This window comes from Oryctolagus cuniculus, chromosome 7 (assembly GCF_051225735.1).
Source record: "Oryctolagus cuniculus isolate XC-2025 breed Fujian yellow rabbit chromosome 7, ASM5122573v1, whole genome shotgun sequence".
Classification (NCBI taxonomy): domain Eukaryota; kingdom Metazoa; phylum Chordata; class Mammalia; order Lagomorpha; family Leporidae; genus Oryctolagus; species Oryctolagus cuniculus.
This window is the reverse complement of record NC_142873.1, coordinates 82,770,888-82,787,062: the sequence shown is the minus strand read 5'-3', so window position 1 is coordinate 82,787,062 and position 16,175 is coordinate 82,770,888. Positions and strand designations below refer to the sequence as shown.

Sequence of the window (16,175 nt, the reverse complement as noted above, 5' to 3'; positions counted from 1 at the left end):
GGTACATAATGAGGACTAAATAAATAAATATTTGTGAAGTTAATTAACTAGAGTTGTGTTTTGACGCATAAAAATATAAACTGGGATTCAAAAGCAGTGAATCTTATTTTGATTTAATTCTTCAAACAGATTTTATGCGGCATGTGTAGTTCTTGGGTTGCAGTATTTACATGAACACAAAATTGTTTATAGGTAAGTAAATTTTTGGTTCTTTCTAATGACTTGCTTTGGTGTGAATTAGAATTACAGATAATTAAGAAAGATATTTTATACTTAGGCAGCTTCTTAATTCTCTTCCTTCATATGTTAAGTGATGTTTAGAGGCAAAGCTCAATTTTGTAAGATGTGGTCCACACAGTACACAGTAATTTTGTGTTGAACTTCTTGTTTCCTGATCCTGTGCCCATTTCCTAATTAAAATAGTCAAACTATGAGTTGTCCTATGAGAACACAGTTCACCCCAGCAATATTCACCCTGATGAATATCTTACATTTAATTGATCCACTGTGCAAAACTTTAATGACCAATACTACTGGAAACATGTGCATGATGAGATGAGTAGCTTTTGCCAGAGTGCAAAATAGCATACTATTCTTCCTTCATTAAAACTCTTGCTGTCAAGTGAACAAAATAGCGTTTTGGTAACATAGCCCATTTATATGCTGACACAGATTTCCTTATCAAATTGTTGACCAGTAGCAAATAGATCATGATGCAGCAGCTAGTCCAGTGTTTTCAAAGTACAGATTTCCTCATAATCCTCAAACTTTATCTTTATCCTTTAACTTAAAAGGTAAAATGTTTTTAACTAGTTTAATTAGTAATCAGTGAGTATGTATTGATACCCTTCTCTTTATTTTGAATTATTCTCTTAGAAAATTAAACCTGCTTCCTGACATTTATAATGTTAGTTTGACCATTCTTTCTTATGGAAGGTATATAGGCAAACTTCAGACTTGGACGAAGCCAGATTATCACAAATAACCAATTAATAAATACCTGAGTCAAAGGTACTTAAACTCCTTCCGTACTTTAAAATATATATTTAAAGAGATAGCATTTCTTTTTTAAAATGCATTCTTCCTGTTTTATACAACAGGGAAATATTTAGAAACTATATTATATAAAATAATAAACTTGCCAGAAGTAGGAAAAATGATTGTTTATGATAACAGTATTTAAATTTCAAGTCATAACTTGGAAAACCATTTATAGTAAAATAGGACTCCTATTGAAATTATTTTTTAAACTATAGTATCTACTCATTTCATTGATTTTTTTTTTCATTTTGTATATTTCATCCTAAACAGAGATTTGAAATTGGATAACTTATTGCTAGATACAGAGGGCTTTGTGAAAATTGCTGATTTTGGTCTTTGCAAAGAAGGTAAATTAAAATTGTGTTTTAATAGAATACTATCTCTTTGTACTTTTTGTAATTTTTAAGTTTATGGAAAATGAAATGTATTTTTAATTTATTCTTCATTAAGAATTGTAGATTGTTCATAAAGTCTAATTATCACATTGAGAAAACTTTTTCTGTAGATATGAAAAAGGCTAGATTTGCAGAAATCATAGTATGGTTAAAGTCATTCCATAACTACTTTAAGAAAATATTCATTATGGACCAAATTGTTTATTCTGCTGGAATTATACAGAGTGAATTACATAAGCCTAATAATTTTTCTCTATCTTCCTAAAACTTAACATTTTATATGGGAAAAGATAGATATAGGTATATAGATAGCTCAAGAATATTGTCCTAGCAGTTACTACACTGAGTTAGGAGAACCCATGTTCCATTTCAGAGTACCTGGGTTTGATGCCTCTGGATCCTGACTCCAGCTTCTTGAGCACAATACCCAACATATAGATAGTCTTATTTTTACATTTAAAACATTATATTGTAACTAAAGTTGTCTTTCCCCTCCTCTACACTGGTAACTTCTTTTTCTTGTTTAGCTTTGTTTCAACAGTATGTAACAGTGTTTGGAGGATGTTAAGTATCCAGTAAATGTTTAATTAACAAATACCTGGATAAATGAATGAATGAACTTTGTAAAGATAGGCTCATCACATACACTACTGGCTTCCTAGTTGCTGAATCCAGTAACTGTAACTGGCTGTCTCTATATTGGGCACTGTTGATTTAAATGCTTTTGTTTCTCATGAGCTGTCCTTAGCCCACTGCTCTTCACAGCTAGTTTTTGACCATGAGATTCTCATGTGTTGTTACACTATTTTCTCTATACCAATGCTTAACATTTCTTTAAAAGTTTTTAATACATCTGAATTTGATCACAATATACAAATGTGCAACTTTAATTTTGCTTTCTAAAAACCTCTTCTGACTTTTCTGTTAATTATTTTTTTCTTTGCTAACAAATATTTAAATTTTATCTTTTCCAGGAATGGGATATGGTGACAGAACAAGCACATTTTGTGGCACTCCTGAATTTCTTGCCCCCGAAGTATTAACAGAAACATCCTATACAAGGGCTGTAGATTGGTGGGGCCTTGGTGTACTTATATATGAAATGCTTGTTGGTGAGGTAAGCAGAATGAAGTAGATGAGAAGGAAGAGAGGAAAGATGATAGAAAGAAAAAGTACATTGTTAATACCTAATACATCTCCTGCATAAATGTAACAAGTTTTATAAATATTTATACCATACCAATAATTGGTTGTTTCTTTTAAATATATATGATTTGTGGAATGTACTGTCAATGCCTTGAAAGTAGTTCCTTATATTTCAGAATTGTACTGTGGTTGTGTTACAGTGTTAAGGTATACTCATCGTTTCATAGGAAATAAAACAGCAAGAATACAAACGACAAGAATGTAGTCTGATGCAGGCATTTTACCCAGTGGTTAAGATGCCAATGGGATAATTGCATCCCATATCAGAGTACATAACTCTCAGCCCCAGCTCTGATCCAGATTCCAGCTTCCTCCCAATGTGCACTCTGGAATTAGGGAGTAATGGCTCAATTAGTTGGTCCCTGCCACCCATGTGGGAAACCTGTGTTGAGTTTCTGGCTCCTGGCTTCCACTTGGCCCAGCCCTAATTGTTGTAGGCTTTTGGGGACTGAACCCATGGATGGAAAAGCAGTCCCTCTCTCTCTTCTCTCAAAGTAAAACTGCTCAATCGACTTTATAATCTTTCAGTATTAGTGAAACTTCAGTGATAACTTTGCTTTAAACTGTGATAACAGTATGGTTTGGCTGAAGTTTATGTCCAGTTTCTCTATTATAAGCAACTGAAAATTCACTGGATGTATCATGCATTTTTCAGATTTGTATTTGAATGTGTCTAGTTTGAGGACTAGAAAGACTCCAATAATAAGCTAACATACCAGCTCCTCTTTTCCCTCTGCCAAGTGAGAGTAAAGGTGCCAGGGAGGTTTAAAGAACATTGGACACCAGAGTGAGGTGCTATGAATGTTGACATCTGAACACACTATTGAATTCTTTCTGTATGTGCTTACAACACATTTGCTAGCTCCACTAGCTCATAGTCTGTTGGAGGAAGCAGTGTACTTTAACGTTTTAACAAGCACGTCGATATTTATTATTCAGAGGCATGTAAAGTGACTGTTCTCAGGTAGAAAATTGTTCAAGCTGAAGACAAAAAACACTCTGTATTACCACCTGAAATTCTGATTGAAAATCCTTGTGAAAATAGAATGTTCCCTGATTGTTGTTTCAGTCCTCAAGAGAAATTAGATTGTCCCACATAGTATAGTAAGTATCTGATTTATGGAATTTATATGAGTAAATGGAAAAACTAAGGTTTTGGTAACTGAAGGATTTTCTTATTTATAAGCAATAAGATTTGCAGTTCAGCATTAGGAACTTGAGGTTTTTTGGTTTTGTTTTTGTTTTTAAAGATTTATTTATTTATTTGTAAGAGTTACACAGAGAGAGAAGGAGAGGCAGAGAGAGGTCTTCCATCCCCCGGTTCACTCACCAGTTGGCTGCAACAGCCAGAACTGTGCCACTCTGGAGCCAGGAGCTTCTTAGGAATTTTTGAATTTGTTTTTACAAAGTCCTTGGGTTTAAGATCCCTCTCTTTCCATTGATACTACTTTCTGTTTTCCTATTATTATTTAATATCTTTTAGGAAGCAAGCAGCCAAATCAAAATTAATAAAGCTAAGTTAGCCTGTATTTCCCAAAATCCAGTGAGAAAATAAGATTAGAAATACTGACTTACATTAGTGACTTTTAGATATAATGTGTACACATTTGTTCACTTGTTTTGAAAATAACTGAGTAAGCTCTAAAAGTTATATTTGATAGACTAATTTTCAGCCTAGTTGAGAGTTTATCCCTTGCACATCAAATTGTCATATTGAATATAATGTATCTAATTTTTTTATGACCCAGGATCATTATGGCCATTATGAACAAATGATTTTATTACTAAGCTTACTGAAATGCTCTGTCTGTTATATTGGAGCATTAAATATGCCTGGACAATGTATGCTTTTTGAGTTCCCTCAGTCTGATTTTCTTGGCACTGCTCTCAGTGCAGTCTTCTTGTCTGCTAATCTCTAGTTTTGTTTTGTCACCATCAATCTGCTGTTGACATAAAGTCCAAGGCACACCCATATCTGATGTACATCCACAGACTTTGTGCTTTCCGCTGTTGTAACACTTATTACCATATTTACCTTGATCATTGTCTTCTGTTGTTCCACAATATTGAGCTTCTTGAGAATTATATCTGCTATCTGAATATTCCCCACTAATAGGCATTCTAAACATTAACTGGCTAAGTAGATTAATAAATGAATGAAATAATTTTGAATGAAATTAAATGAAAAATTATATATAGACAAGCTTTTCATAAGGATCTATAAAACAAATTTAAAGATTTCACTAAGAATATATATTGTCTCCTCTAAGTAATAGATATGTATCCATTGTGACTTCTTAAAGTCCTTTTTTGTTTGTTTTGGTAGGTTAGCTTTTAGTTTTTGTTTTTTCTTTTTCGCTGCCTGGATCTTAGTTAAAACTTGAATAAGATTTAGTGCACTGAAATTCATTTTATTAATTTTTATTTGTTTATTTTCATTTTATTTGAAAAAGATACTCCATCTGCTGATTTACTCCAAATGCCTACAACAGCCAAGGCTGGGCTGGGCTGAAGCCAGGAGTCAAGGTCTCCCACATAGGTGGCAGGGACCTAACTACTTCAGTCATCATTTGCTGCTTCCCATGGTGCACATTAGCCGGAAGCCAGATAGGTAGTAGAGAAGGCATTCTGGTATGGAATGTGGCTCTCGTAAGTGGTAACCTACCCACTGCACTAAGCACTCACCTCCTGAAACTCATTTTAACTTACTTAAAAATATTCTTCCAGTCTCCCTTTCCTGGTGATGATGAAGAGGAGGTTTTTGACAGTATTGTAAACGATGAAGTAAGATATCCAAGGTTCTTATCTACCGAAGCCATTTCCATAATGAGAAGGGTAAGAATTTTTTTTAAAAAGCTACTTAAATTATTTTTATAAAAGGAAATTCCTCAGTAGAACTTTGGAAGTTGGTTTTCAGCTCGTAGATGTTGCATGGTTTAGATAAACATTAAAAAATATCTAAATCTCTGGATGTTACAAGAATCCCTATCAATAAAGTTTACTTTATGGGTTTTATTTTAACATTTCCATGTTATATTGTGTTAGCTGTTAAGAAGAAATCCCGAGCGGCGCCTTGGAGCTGGTGAGAAAGATGCAGAGGATGTAAAAAAGCACCCATTTTTCAGGGTGAGTATGAAAGTTGAAAGTTTTGATACAAGTAAAGCAATTGGGAATGGGAAACTAAACTGGTCATTTTATGTTTTGTAATCCAGCTAATTGATTGGAGTGCTCTGATGGACAAAAAAGTAAAGCCACCATTTGTACCTACTATCAGAGGACGAGAAGATGTTAGTAATTTTGATGATGAATTTACCTCAGAAGCACCTATTCTGACTCCACCTCGAGAACCAAGGATACTTTCAGAAGAGGAGCAAGAATTGTTCAGAGATTTTGACTACATTGCTGATTGGTGTTAAGTTACGAGACACTGTGAAACCAAGCGAACTGACTCACAAGAAGACCTCTTAAGAATAGCAACCCTTCATTTGCTCTCTGTGCCACCAATAGCTTCTGAGTTGTTTTTTAAAACACATGAAGATTTGTTTAAAAGTACTGTTTTAATACCTTCATGAAAAGTGGCTTCTCAAATTTTTTTTCTGAGCACTGGAAGCAGATTTGAGGAGTTTAAGCTGAAAGAACATTGGCCATGAAAATCCATCACAAATGAATACTTTTGGAACAATAGTCTATTTAAAAAGAAAGAAAGAAACCACTCTTTCATAGTCCCTAGCTTTGCCATATGCCTGCCTTAAGTGGAAAGAAGATTAATCACTTAACTTGTGTTTTACAAACAGAAAACAAAAATGGCTTGGAATGCTATTATTGTTCATACAAAGTATGATTATGTTTGAATAAGGCAAATGCTCTTATTTTTAAAAAATTACTATTATATCAAAAAATCTGTAGTGGCAATTTGTGCACATTTTGAGGCTTAATTTTTTTGAAAAACAAAATGAATTGATATCTTGTTTTATAAATTTTCTATATTTATTAGGAGAAAAATTTTTATTGCCTTACACTTTATCAACCATGTAGTAGAGCCTCATAGCTTTCCAACAGAGCTACTTGCCAAACAGTTTATTTTTTATTAAACAATGCTGAAACAATCAGCATTTCCTTAAATTGTTCAGAATAAGGACTTCTAATCAGCCTGAACCAAGATATACTCTTACCTCTATGCATTCCCGAAATCTAGACACCCGATTTATTCAGTCATATCTTCTTCCAGAATCAGTGAACTGACTACCCCTTTTTTGATACTTGTTCTGCATTTATCAGTCTAGTTCATCGTGTTCATGTGTCTGCTGTAGAAGGGAACTATATCATTGTTAAACCGTAGGATTATCATTGTATACATGCTGTGAACATGTATATGTACAAGTTGTAATGTATTCTATGTTGTAGGCTTATTATTTAATTTCACTACTTCATCACTTTTGTACAGTGGCCAAGCAGACACCTCAAACTCCAGCATTTACATTAAGTGCATTTGTACATTTTAGGCCACTGGATCCAGATTTTATATTGGCAGTTACTGAGGGCAAAAGCAATATATTGTAACAGAATGTATAAATATTTTTGATAAAACAGTCTATATTTTATAAAAATATTATAACACTAAAGCTGTACCTCAAAAGTCTCAAAAAAAATTGATCAAATACTTTTGACAACTCTTCAGAGGATCCGTTTGTGGCTTTTTTCACTCGTATAGGGATGTCTTTTTGTAAACCATGAATTTCCACTTGCTTGGAGGTGTTTTTTTTTTTTTTTTTTTTTTTGGTTTTTTGGTTTGGTTTGGTTTGGTTTTGGATTTTTTACTCTTACTTCATGATTTCATTGTTTCTTTTGTTCAGTAACAACATCTTTGATCCTGTGCTTAGCATGTTAGGGTCTTTATACCTCAGGAATATCTACCTGTTAATTAACCATATTGGATTAATCATTTAATCACAGCGGACTCATCTGTTAAAAAATTATTCAGTTTAATCTTGTGAGAAACATGAAAGCACAGGGAGTTGAGCTAAAAACATTTACAAATATTTCAACTTTGTTTCAATGCGTTGGTGTGTTTTTAATTGTACTCTGTGAACAATTAAAATTGTCCAGAGATACTTCCTATTACCTTCAAAATTGATTATTACCCAAGATCCTGTGGGAGAATATCTTGTAGGAAGAAGAGCAATATGTTGATTAAAGTTATTTTAAAATGCCAGTTAACTTCCTTGGCAAAAGACAGTAGAGGAATTTAGCATAATTGGCTTAAATTTAAACAGTATTAACATTAAAATACTCATAAGACACTAAATACTTTTGAGGTACAGTCTGCTCACCTTTGCTGGTTCTCAAATATGCATAGAAAGCAAAGTCTAAAATAGGCTTTTAGCATTAAAAACTGACATAACATTTTGTAACTACACAGTGTACAGAAATTTTTTTAAAAATTGAAGTCAATCACTAAGAAAATTAGAGGGCAGGGTATATTCACACAATTAAGCTGAAGAAAGCACTAATTTTTTCTGTAGTTTTTAAAATATATATATTTTAGATTTAAAATTTTAAGCTCTATAGAGTGTAAATATATTTTGCTATTACTGTATGTGTATGTGACTGCTCAAGCACTTTGTAAGGAAATTAGGATATTTTAGAATGGTACACTATGCATTCAAATGAAATGTGCCTTTAACTCTGTCATTCTAAGAAAAAAGTGTTTGCAGTCATAAATTTCCCACAAGTGCACAAATTAAATAGATGGAATTTGTAACTTTGGTTTTAAGTATTATTTCCTTTTAGAAACTTCCTGGTGATTAAATATGTGTTAGATTTATTATGTTCAAAATGGCAAAGATTGATTACCTTAAATTTGCCTTCTCACAAGTACTTTCTTGTCCTGGGAAAGGCTTTAAAACCATGAAAATTCAAAACAAATTGTCCATTTTCACTGGGAACAATGGAGAAAATTTGTATTTTATTTTTGTAAAGCAATTAGCATCTTTCATTTGATGGATATTTATGGAATAACCATGTAGCTAGACTCTGAGTATAAGAAGGTGGAAAAAAGAAAGCAACAAGTGATTATGAATGAAGAACAGCTTGCAATAATATAAAATTCAAGTACCAAATACTGTATGTGGTTTTCTGTTGAGGTTAAATATTTAAATTTTGGGCCCCATTTTCTAGAAAATAGGCAAGTGACTAAAACAGAATGTCAGCCATTCAGTAGTCATCTTTTTTAAAAAATGTGAATGGAAAATTTTAGAAAATAAAATGATCCATATTCTCCCTTTAAAGCAAATTGAAGATAGAATGAAAATTGTTATTCTTCTTTGACTTAGTAAAAGATGCCTTCAAATCTAATAGGATTTTTGCAGGTATTGCCCATGTTCCTAAACAACTGAGAGAATGAATATGGGAAACGCAAAGGAACAAATGCCAATCCATGGATCATCTTACTGTTAGAATTCCTATTTATCTTCCAGTCATCCTTTAAAATCTAGTGTTTCTCTCTGAGATACTGCTTTATACATTAGTGCATTAGTAGGATGGCTAGAAACTTTAAAAATCATCATTAAGTAAATATATACATATATAAAATTAGAGTTATTCAAAATCTAAGTGTCAAACTTTTGCTTAATTTCCACTTCAGATACCATGATGTAAGTAGAAACTTCAAGACTTCGGATAAGACATGTAATTTGAGGCCTTGCTGGTCTCATTAAAAGGAAGAATAATGTCTGTCAATCCTTTACCCCAAAACAAACAAATAATACTGAAGCAGGAGTCTGACCAAGTTTGGGTCTTCATTTATGAATTCCCAGGCATGAAAGTAGGAGTGCTGAGAGGCTGGGAGCTGGAAGCTGAGTCTGTAGCGTAGGCAAAAATATCAGGAAGTTGGAGAGGGCAGTAGCTCGTATGGGCAAGTGCTGGTGTTCATAATGCAGGCATTCAGAAGAAGTGGAGCTAGAAAGCATGGGTTCCTACAGCAGCACTGTTGTGGGGATAGAAAACTGCAGTAGCACTAGGACATGTGCTCACATCCTCTGGAAGAGCTCAAATTCTATTGCATGTTACTCTTTCTACCAGTAAAAGCAAATACTTTCTGAAAGACAGCTGCTCCAGGATAAGACCCTTGGACTTTCAGATCATAACAATAAAGATCTCTAAACATATGAGAGACACTAACCTATCTTAAGAGCCAAAAGACAGAAGAAATTTAGATAACTCCTCCAATCTCCAATAGAGGGTGCATGAATTAAAATTCAGATGTGAATGATAGAATAGCTATATATAAAAGTTTATATTTCTAAAAATTACCAGGATAAACATAAAAAATTAGGTTTTGAAGAAATTAACAAACATTTATAACATCCAAAAATGAAAAATACAGTTGTTGACATTTGAAGCTCAGTGAAAGTATTATGTAGTGAATTCAAGAGCTAAAGAGAGAACTGGAGAAGATGTATTTAGATACCCTGAAAAAAACTGTGCATGGATTTCTAAGTCTTTATTTTAAAAACATGTATTTAAAGGCAGAGTGATAGAGAAGGAAAGACAGACAGAGCTTCCATCCCCTGGTCAATCCCAAATGGCAGAAATGGCCAGGGTGGGGCCAGGCCGAAGCCAGGAGCTTCTTCTGGATCTCCCACGTAGGTCCAGGGGCCCAAGCACTTGGGCCATCATTCTCTACTGCTTTCCCAGGCACATTAGCAGGGACCTGGATCACAAGTGGAGCAGCTGGGTCTCAAACCCATGCCCATATAGGATGCTGGCGCCACAGGTGGTGGTTTAACCCGCTGCACCACAACACTGGCCGCCAAAATCTTTTAATTCTGTTTCCCATGAACATTTTGAAGCCCCTTCCTATAAAAGGGAGGTTAAGAGATGTATAAGATATTGGAGGGGCTGGCGCTGTGGCTCACTTGGTTAATCCTCTGCCTGCAGTGCCGGCATTCCATGTGGGCGCCAGGTTCTAGTCCCGGTTTCTCCTCTTCCAGTCCAGCTCTCTGCTGTGGCCCAGGAAGGCAGTGGAGGATGGCCCAAGTGCTTAGGCCCTTGCACCCACGTGGGAGACCAGGAAGAAGCACCTGGCTCCTCGCTTTGGATCGGCACAGCGCCGGCCGTAGCAGCGATTTAGGGGGTGAACCAATGGAAGAAAGACCTTTCTCTGTCTCTCTCCATCACTGTCTAACTCTATTTGTCAAAAAAAAAAAAAAAAAAAAAGATATTGGAGAACAAAGAGGAAAGAATGAGAGAGAAGCCATATTTAAAGAAATAGTTGCTGCAAATTTCCCGAAGATTAAAGATATCTAAAAAGTACATACGCTCTCCAAACAGTATAAATATGTCAAATTTATACATAGAATCATTGTAATGAAATAACATGCCACAAAAGACAAGTTTTGAAACCACCCAGAAAAAAGTTTGTAGCACCAGTTCTGAATAGCAACATAGGAGCAGAGGAATATTATCTAGAATACAGAAAATAAATGTCAACCTAGAATCATGTAGAAAATACAATTTTTTTAAGAATCAGGATAATTAATATTTTTAAAGGGGATTTCTTTTCAAAAGTATTACTCAAATGGGCATTAAGAAGAATACACTTCCAGAAAGAAAATAATCTTGTAGGGTGATATCTGTGAATAGATTAAAAAGGTAAACACCTAGGTAAATCTAAATAAACCAAATAAATGAAAGGAGGTATTGGTTTGTTTCTGTTTTTTAACAAAACTTCAGGGCAGCAGTTATAGGAAAGTTAGGAATAAGGAAGATTAATGTATTTTATAGTTCTTTTGTTGTTGAAACATCAAGATGTTGATTATAAAGTAGTTGAATGTGCATAGTAAAATGCCAAGGATATTTATTAAAGTATACTCCAAATTCAAGTTAAAATATATGATATAGAAATAAATCACAATAAGTGTGAATACGGCAAACTCACTAGTTAAAGGCAGAGTTTATCAGATTGAATTTTAAAAGGAAAAGCTGGCTTTATAATATTTACAAAAAGATGCACCTAAAAATTTGAAGTCGAAGGTAAAAGTAGGAGTAGAGATATGTATTGCAAAATGCACTCAAGCTAACTATAGTCACTCCACATAATGTCACACAAAACAGAACACCTATAGACACACAAGCTTCTTCAAGAGTAGTGAGGTTTCCATATAAATACTTTTTTCACCAAAAAGATAATCCTAAGCATGTATGAACATAATAGTCTCTTAAGTACGTAGAGGAAGGATTGTTGGAACTATTAAAAAAAATCAGTAATTTCAACTCATTTTTATTGATATATAGGTCAACAGACTTTAAAATCAGCAAATATGCAAAACTTTTGAATAAAACGTTACATTGGATCTGGTAGATATATATAGAATTCAGCCTCTAGCATTATTTAGAAATTCCACATTCTTATCAAGCACACATGGACCATTTATGAAAATTTAACCATAAAGTGGATCACAGGAAATTACAAAGTACTATTATACAAATTACATTTTCTGACTGACCAGAACAAAAAGATGAATGTGTGTGCACACGCTGGCAGCAGGATGCGGCAGATTAGGCTGCCACTTGTAATGCTGGTATCCTGGACCTGAGCTTAAGTCCCAGGAGTCTGCTTCCAACCCAACTCCTAATTATGCATCTGGGAAGGTAGTGGAGGTGGCCCCAGTTCTTGGGCCCCGCTGCCCATGTGGGAGACACGAATGGAGTTCCTAACTCCCTAGCTTCAGTTCGGCCCAAACCTGGCTCTAGTGGCCAGTTGGGGAGTGAACCAGCAGACTGGAATATTTCTATCTGTCATTTTGCCTTTCAAATAAATAAGTCTTTTTAAAATACTATTTAATGTGTCAAAAAATTCATAGAGGTAATGAAATATTAAAATGGAATAATGATAATAACGGTAAAAAGGGAAAAAATAAACTACATAGTAAAACTTGGGGATTACAGTGATAGTACTTCCAGGGAATTTTTAAAACTAAACGAGTAGGGATCACTGTTGCCATATAGTGGGTAAAGATGTGACCCTCGCTGCTCTACTTGCAATTCAGCTTCCTGCCAGTGCACCTGGGAAAAGCAGCAGAAGATGGCGCAAGTGCTTGAGACCTTGTACCCACGTGGGACGCCCGGAAGAAGCTCCTGGCTGAGCCTGGTCCTGCCCAGCCACTTCGGCCATTTAGGAAGTGAACCGGCGGATAGAAGATTCTCACTGTCTCTCTCTCTCTCTCTCTCTCTCTCTCTCTATCTTTGCCTTTCAAATAAATAAATACTTAAAAAAAAAAAAAAACTATGTATTAGGAAAAGAGTAAAAGTTTTTCAAATTGTTTAGCTAAATAGCAAAATAAACTCAAACAGTAAAAAAAATTAAAAAAGCTATGAAAATGAGAGAAGATATAAGTACTATTAAAAATTAAAATAGATCTTATTAAGAGTACTATCAGGGACCAGCACTGTGGCTTAGTGGGTAAAGCCTCTGCCTGCAGTGCCAGCATCCTATATGGGCAGCTGCTCTACTTTCAATCCAGCTCTCTGCTATGGCCTGGGAAAGCAATAGAAGATGGGCCAAGTCCTTGGGCCCCTGCGCTTACCTGGGAGACCCAGAAGAAAATCCTGGCTCCTGGCTTTGGATTGGCTCAGCTCCGGTCATTGTGGCCGATTGGGGAGTGAACCAGTGGATGGAAGACCTCTCTCTCTGCCTCTCCTCTCTCTGTGTAACTCTTGACTTTCAAATAAATAAATCTTTTTTTAAAGGGTACTATCAGCAACACTATGCAAATAACTTTGAAAACATCAGTAGAGATATTCATTGAAAAATAAAAGAATGCTAACAGAAAGGAATTGTAAGACTTAAGTGAAGTTTAAAGGTCTTTCCACAAAGAAACCATGAGTTCAGGTTGTTTTAAAAGTGAATTCTTAAAATTTACAAAAAAGATCATTTCAATCTCAGCAAGTTTTTAAGATAATGAGGAAAAGTTAACATTTCTCAACTCATTTTATGCATCGGTAAAATCTGTATTATAAAATAGGGACAGTACATTGATAGCAAATCTGGTTATATTGACACAAATATACTAAATAAAATATTACCAGAGCAGTTTAGGTTATTGATGCATGAAGAAGATAGTATTCCAGCAAATTGGGCTTATCCTATTAGGAAGTCTGTAACTGTCATTTGCCATGTTAACAGATTAAGGGAGAAAAACTAATTAAAAGATTTCATTCCTAAAAAAAAGGGGGGGGGGAGGGTATTTGGCACAACATGAAGATGCCAGGTTGGGACCCACATATCCCATGTCAGAGGGCCTGGGTTTGAGTCCTGGCTTGGCTCTGCATTCCAGCTTCTTGCTAACATACACCCCAGCAAGCAGCAGGTGATGGCCACCTACCTGGGAGATCCAGATTGAGTCCCAGGCTCCTGGCTTCAGTCCAGATGTGGCTGTTGTGGGCATTTGGAGAGTGCACCAGCAAAAGAAGGTTATCTTTTTCTCTGTCCTTCTCTGTGCTCTTCAACTAGTTTCCTTAAACCTGAAAAGTGTTATGTGCATCTGTATGTTAAAACACACACTAACAAGGTCATGCCTTATGAGGCACCAATGGAAGCATTCCCTTTAAAATTGGAAATAGACGTAGCAAGTTAAGTCACCACCTGTGATACCAGTATCCTGCGTGGGTGCTGGTTTGAGTCCCAGCCACTGTATTTCCCATGCAGCTCCCTGCTAATGTGCCTGGGAAAGCAGCAGAGGATGATGGCTCAATTACTTGGGCCCCAACACCCATGTGGGAAATCTGGAGGGGGCTCCTGGCTCCTGGCTTTAGTCTTTCTCAGCCCCATGTGTTTTGGTCATTTGGAGAGTGAACCAACAGATGCAAGATTCTCTCTCTCTTTTCTCCTCTCCTCCTCCTCCTCCTCTTCTTCTTCTTCTTCTTCTTCTCTCTCTCTTTCTCTTTCTCTCTCTCTTAAAAAGATTTATTTGATTTATTTGAAAGAGTTAGAGAGAGAGAGGTCTTCCATTCACTGGTTCTTGCCCCAGTTGGCCACAACGTCTGAAGCCAGGAGTCAGGAGCTTCTTCTGGGTCTCCCACGCGGGTGCAAGGGCCCAAGGACTCGGGCCATCTTCTTCTGCTTTCCCAGGCCATAGCCGAGAGCTGGATGGGAACAGAAGCAGCCAGGTCTCAAACCAGCGCCCATATGGAATGCCGGCACTTTCAGGCCAGGGCATTAACCTGCTATGCCACAGCACTGGTGCCCCCCTCCCTTTGCTCCCTTGCTTCTCGCTCCTTCTCTAACTCTGCCTTTCAAACAAATAAATAAATCATTTTTTTTAAAAATTGGGAAAAGGACTAGGATGCCTGTCATTACTCTCTCTTTTTCAGCATTGTGCTTTACTGCTCAGTAGCATAAGAAGTCAATGGAGGGGCTAAAGTCGCTGTTATTTCTATACAATATTATTGTCTACCTAGCAAACTCAAGACAGTACGCTGGTAATAATAGTTTACCCGAGATGCTGGATGTGAAATGAGACAGAGGTGGTGGCATGTCTGCATCATCGCAGGCAACAGGGAGTACATGATGTTCGGTTTTTTTGTTTGTTTGTTTTTGTTTTGTTTTGTTTTGTTTTTTAAGATTTTATTGCTGGCGCCGCGGCTCACTAGGCTAATCCTCCACCTAGCGGCGCCAGCACACCGGGTTCTAGTCCCAGTCGGGGCGCCGGATTCTGTCCCGGTTGCCCCTCTTCCAGGCCAGCTCTCTGCTGTGGCCAGGGAGTGCAGTGGAGGATGGCCCAAGTCCTTGGGCCCTGCACCCCATGGGAGACCAGGAGAAGTACCTGGCTCCTGCCTTCGGATCAGCGCGGTGCGCCGGCCACAGCGCGCCGGCCACGGCAGCCATTGGAGGGTGAACCAACGGCAAAGGAAGACCTTTCTCTCTGTCTCTCTCACTGTCCACTCTGCCTGTCAAAAAATTTAAAAAAAAAAGATTTTATTTATTTATTTGAAAGGAAGAGTTCACAGAGAGAGAAGGAGAGGCAGAGAGAGAGAGAGAGAGGTCTTCCATCAGCTGGTTCACTCCCCAATTGGCTGCAACGGCTGGAACTTCTGCCAGGTCTCCCATGTGGGTGCAGGGACCCAAGAACTTGGGCCATCTTCTGCTTTCCCAGGCCATAGCAGAGAGCTGGATAGGAAGAGGAGCAGCTGGGATCCGAACCGGCACCCATAGGAGATGCTGACACTGCAGGCAGCGGCTCTACCCACTGCCCCACAGCGCCAGCCCTCATGAAGTTCTAAAAACAAGTTTTACAATAGCAACAAAACTAAGATACCTAGAGATAAATCTAATGGAAGACGTGTACAATCTGAAAAAAAAAAAACCTTATTGGGAAATAATTGGAAAAAAAAGTGTGTGTGTGTGTGTGTGTGTATAAAATATCTATTTTATATTGTAATGTCAGCTTTCATCAAATTGCTAGAGTCTATGCAACTGTAATTAGAATGCCAATAATTTTTTAATGTATTTATTTGAAAGGCAGAGTGACAGAA

General features: G+C 36.5%; 1 protein-coding gene across 2 annotated transcripts in view; it reads left to right on the top strand.

The window, feature by feature from the left end:
- Window positions 1-8,761, top strand: part of PKN2 (protein kinase N2) — a 156,526-nt gene extending 147,765 nt beyond the window's left edge. For both annotated transcript variants that reach the window (XM_051856284.3, XM_089337099.1), the window contains 6 exons: window positions 130-192; window positions 1,312-1,388; window positions 2,411-2,553; window positions 5,370-5,477; window positions 5,688-5,768; window positions 5,855-8,761. In XM_051856284.3, the coding sequence (XP_051712244.1) occupies window positions 130-192; window positions 1,312-1,388; window positions 2,411-2,553; window positions 5,370-5,477; window positions 5,688-5,768; window positions 5,855-6,058 (676 nt within the window). In that variant the 3' untranslated portion in view covers window positions 6,059-8,761. The remainder of the gene's footprint in view (window positions 1-129; window positions 193-1,311; window positions 1,389-2,410; window positions 2,554-5,369; window positions 5,478-5,687; window positions 5,769-5,854) is intronic.
- Window positions 8,762-16,175: the final 7,414 nt, after the last annotated feature.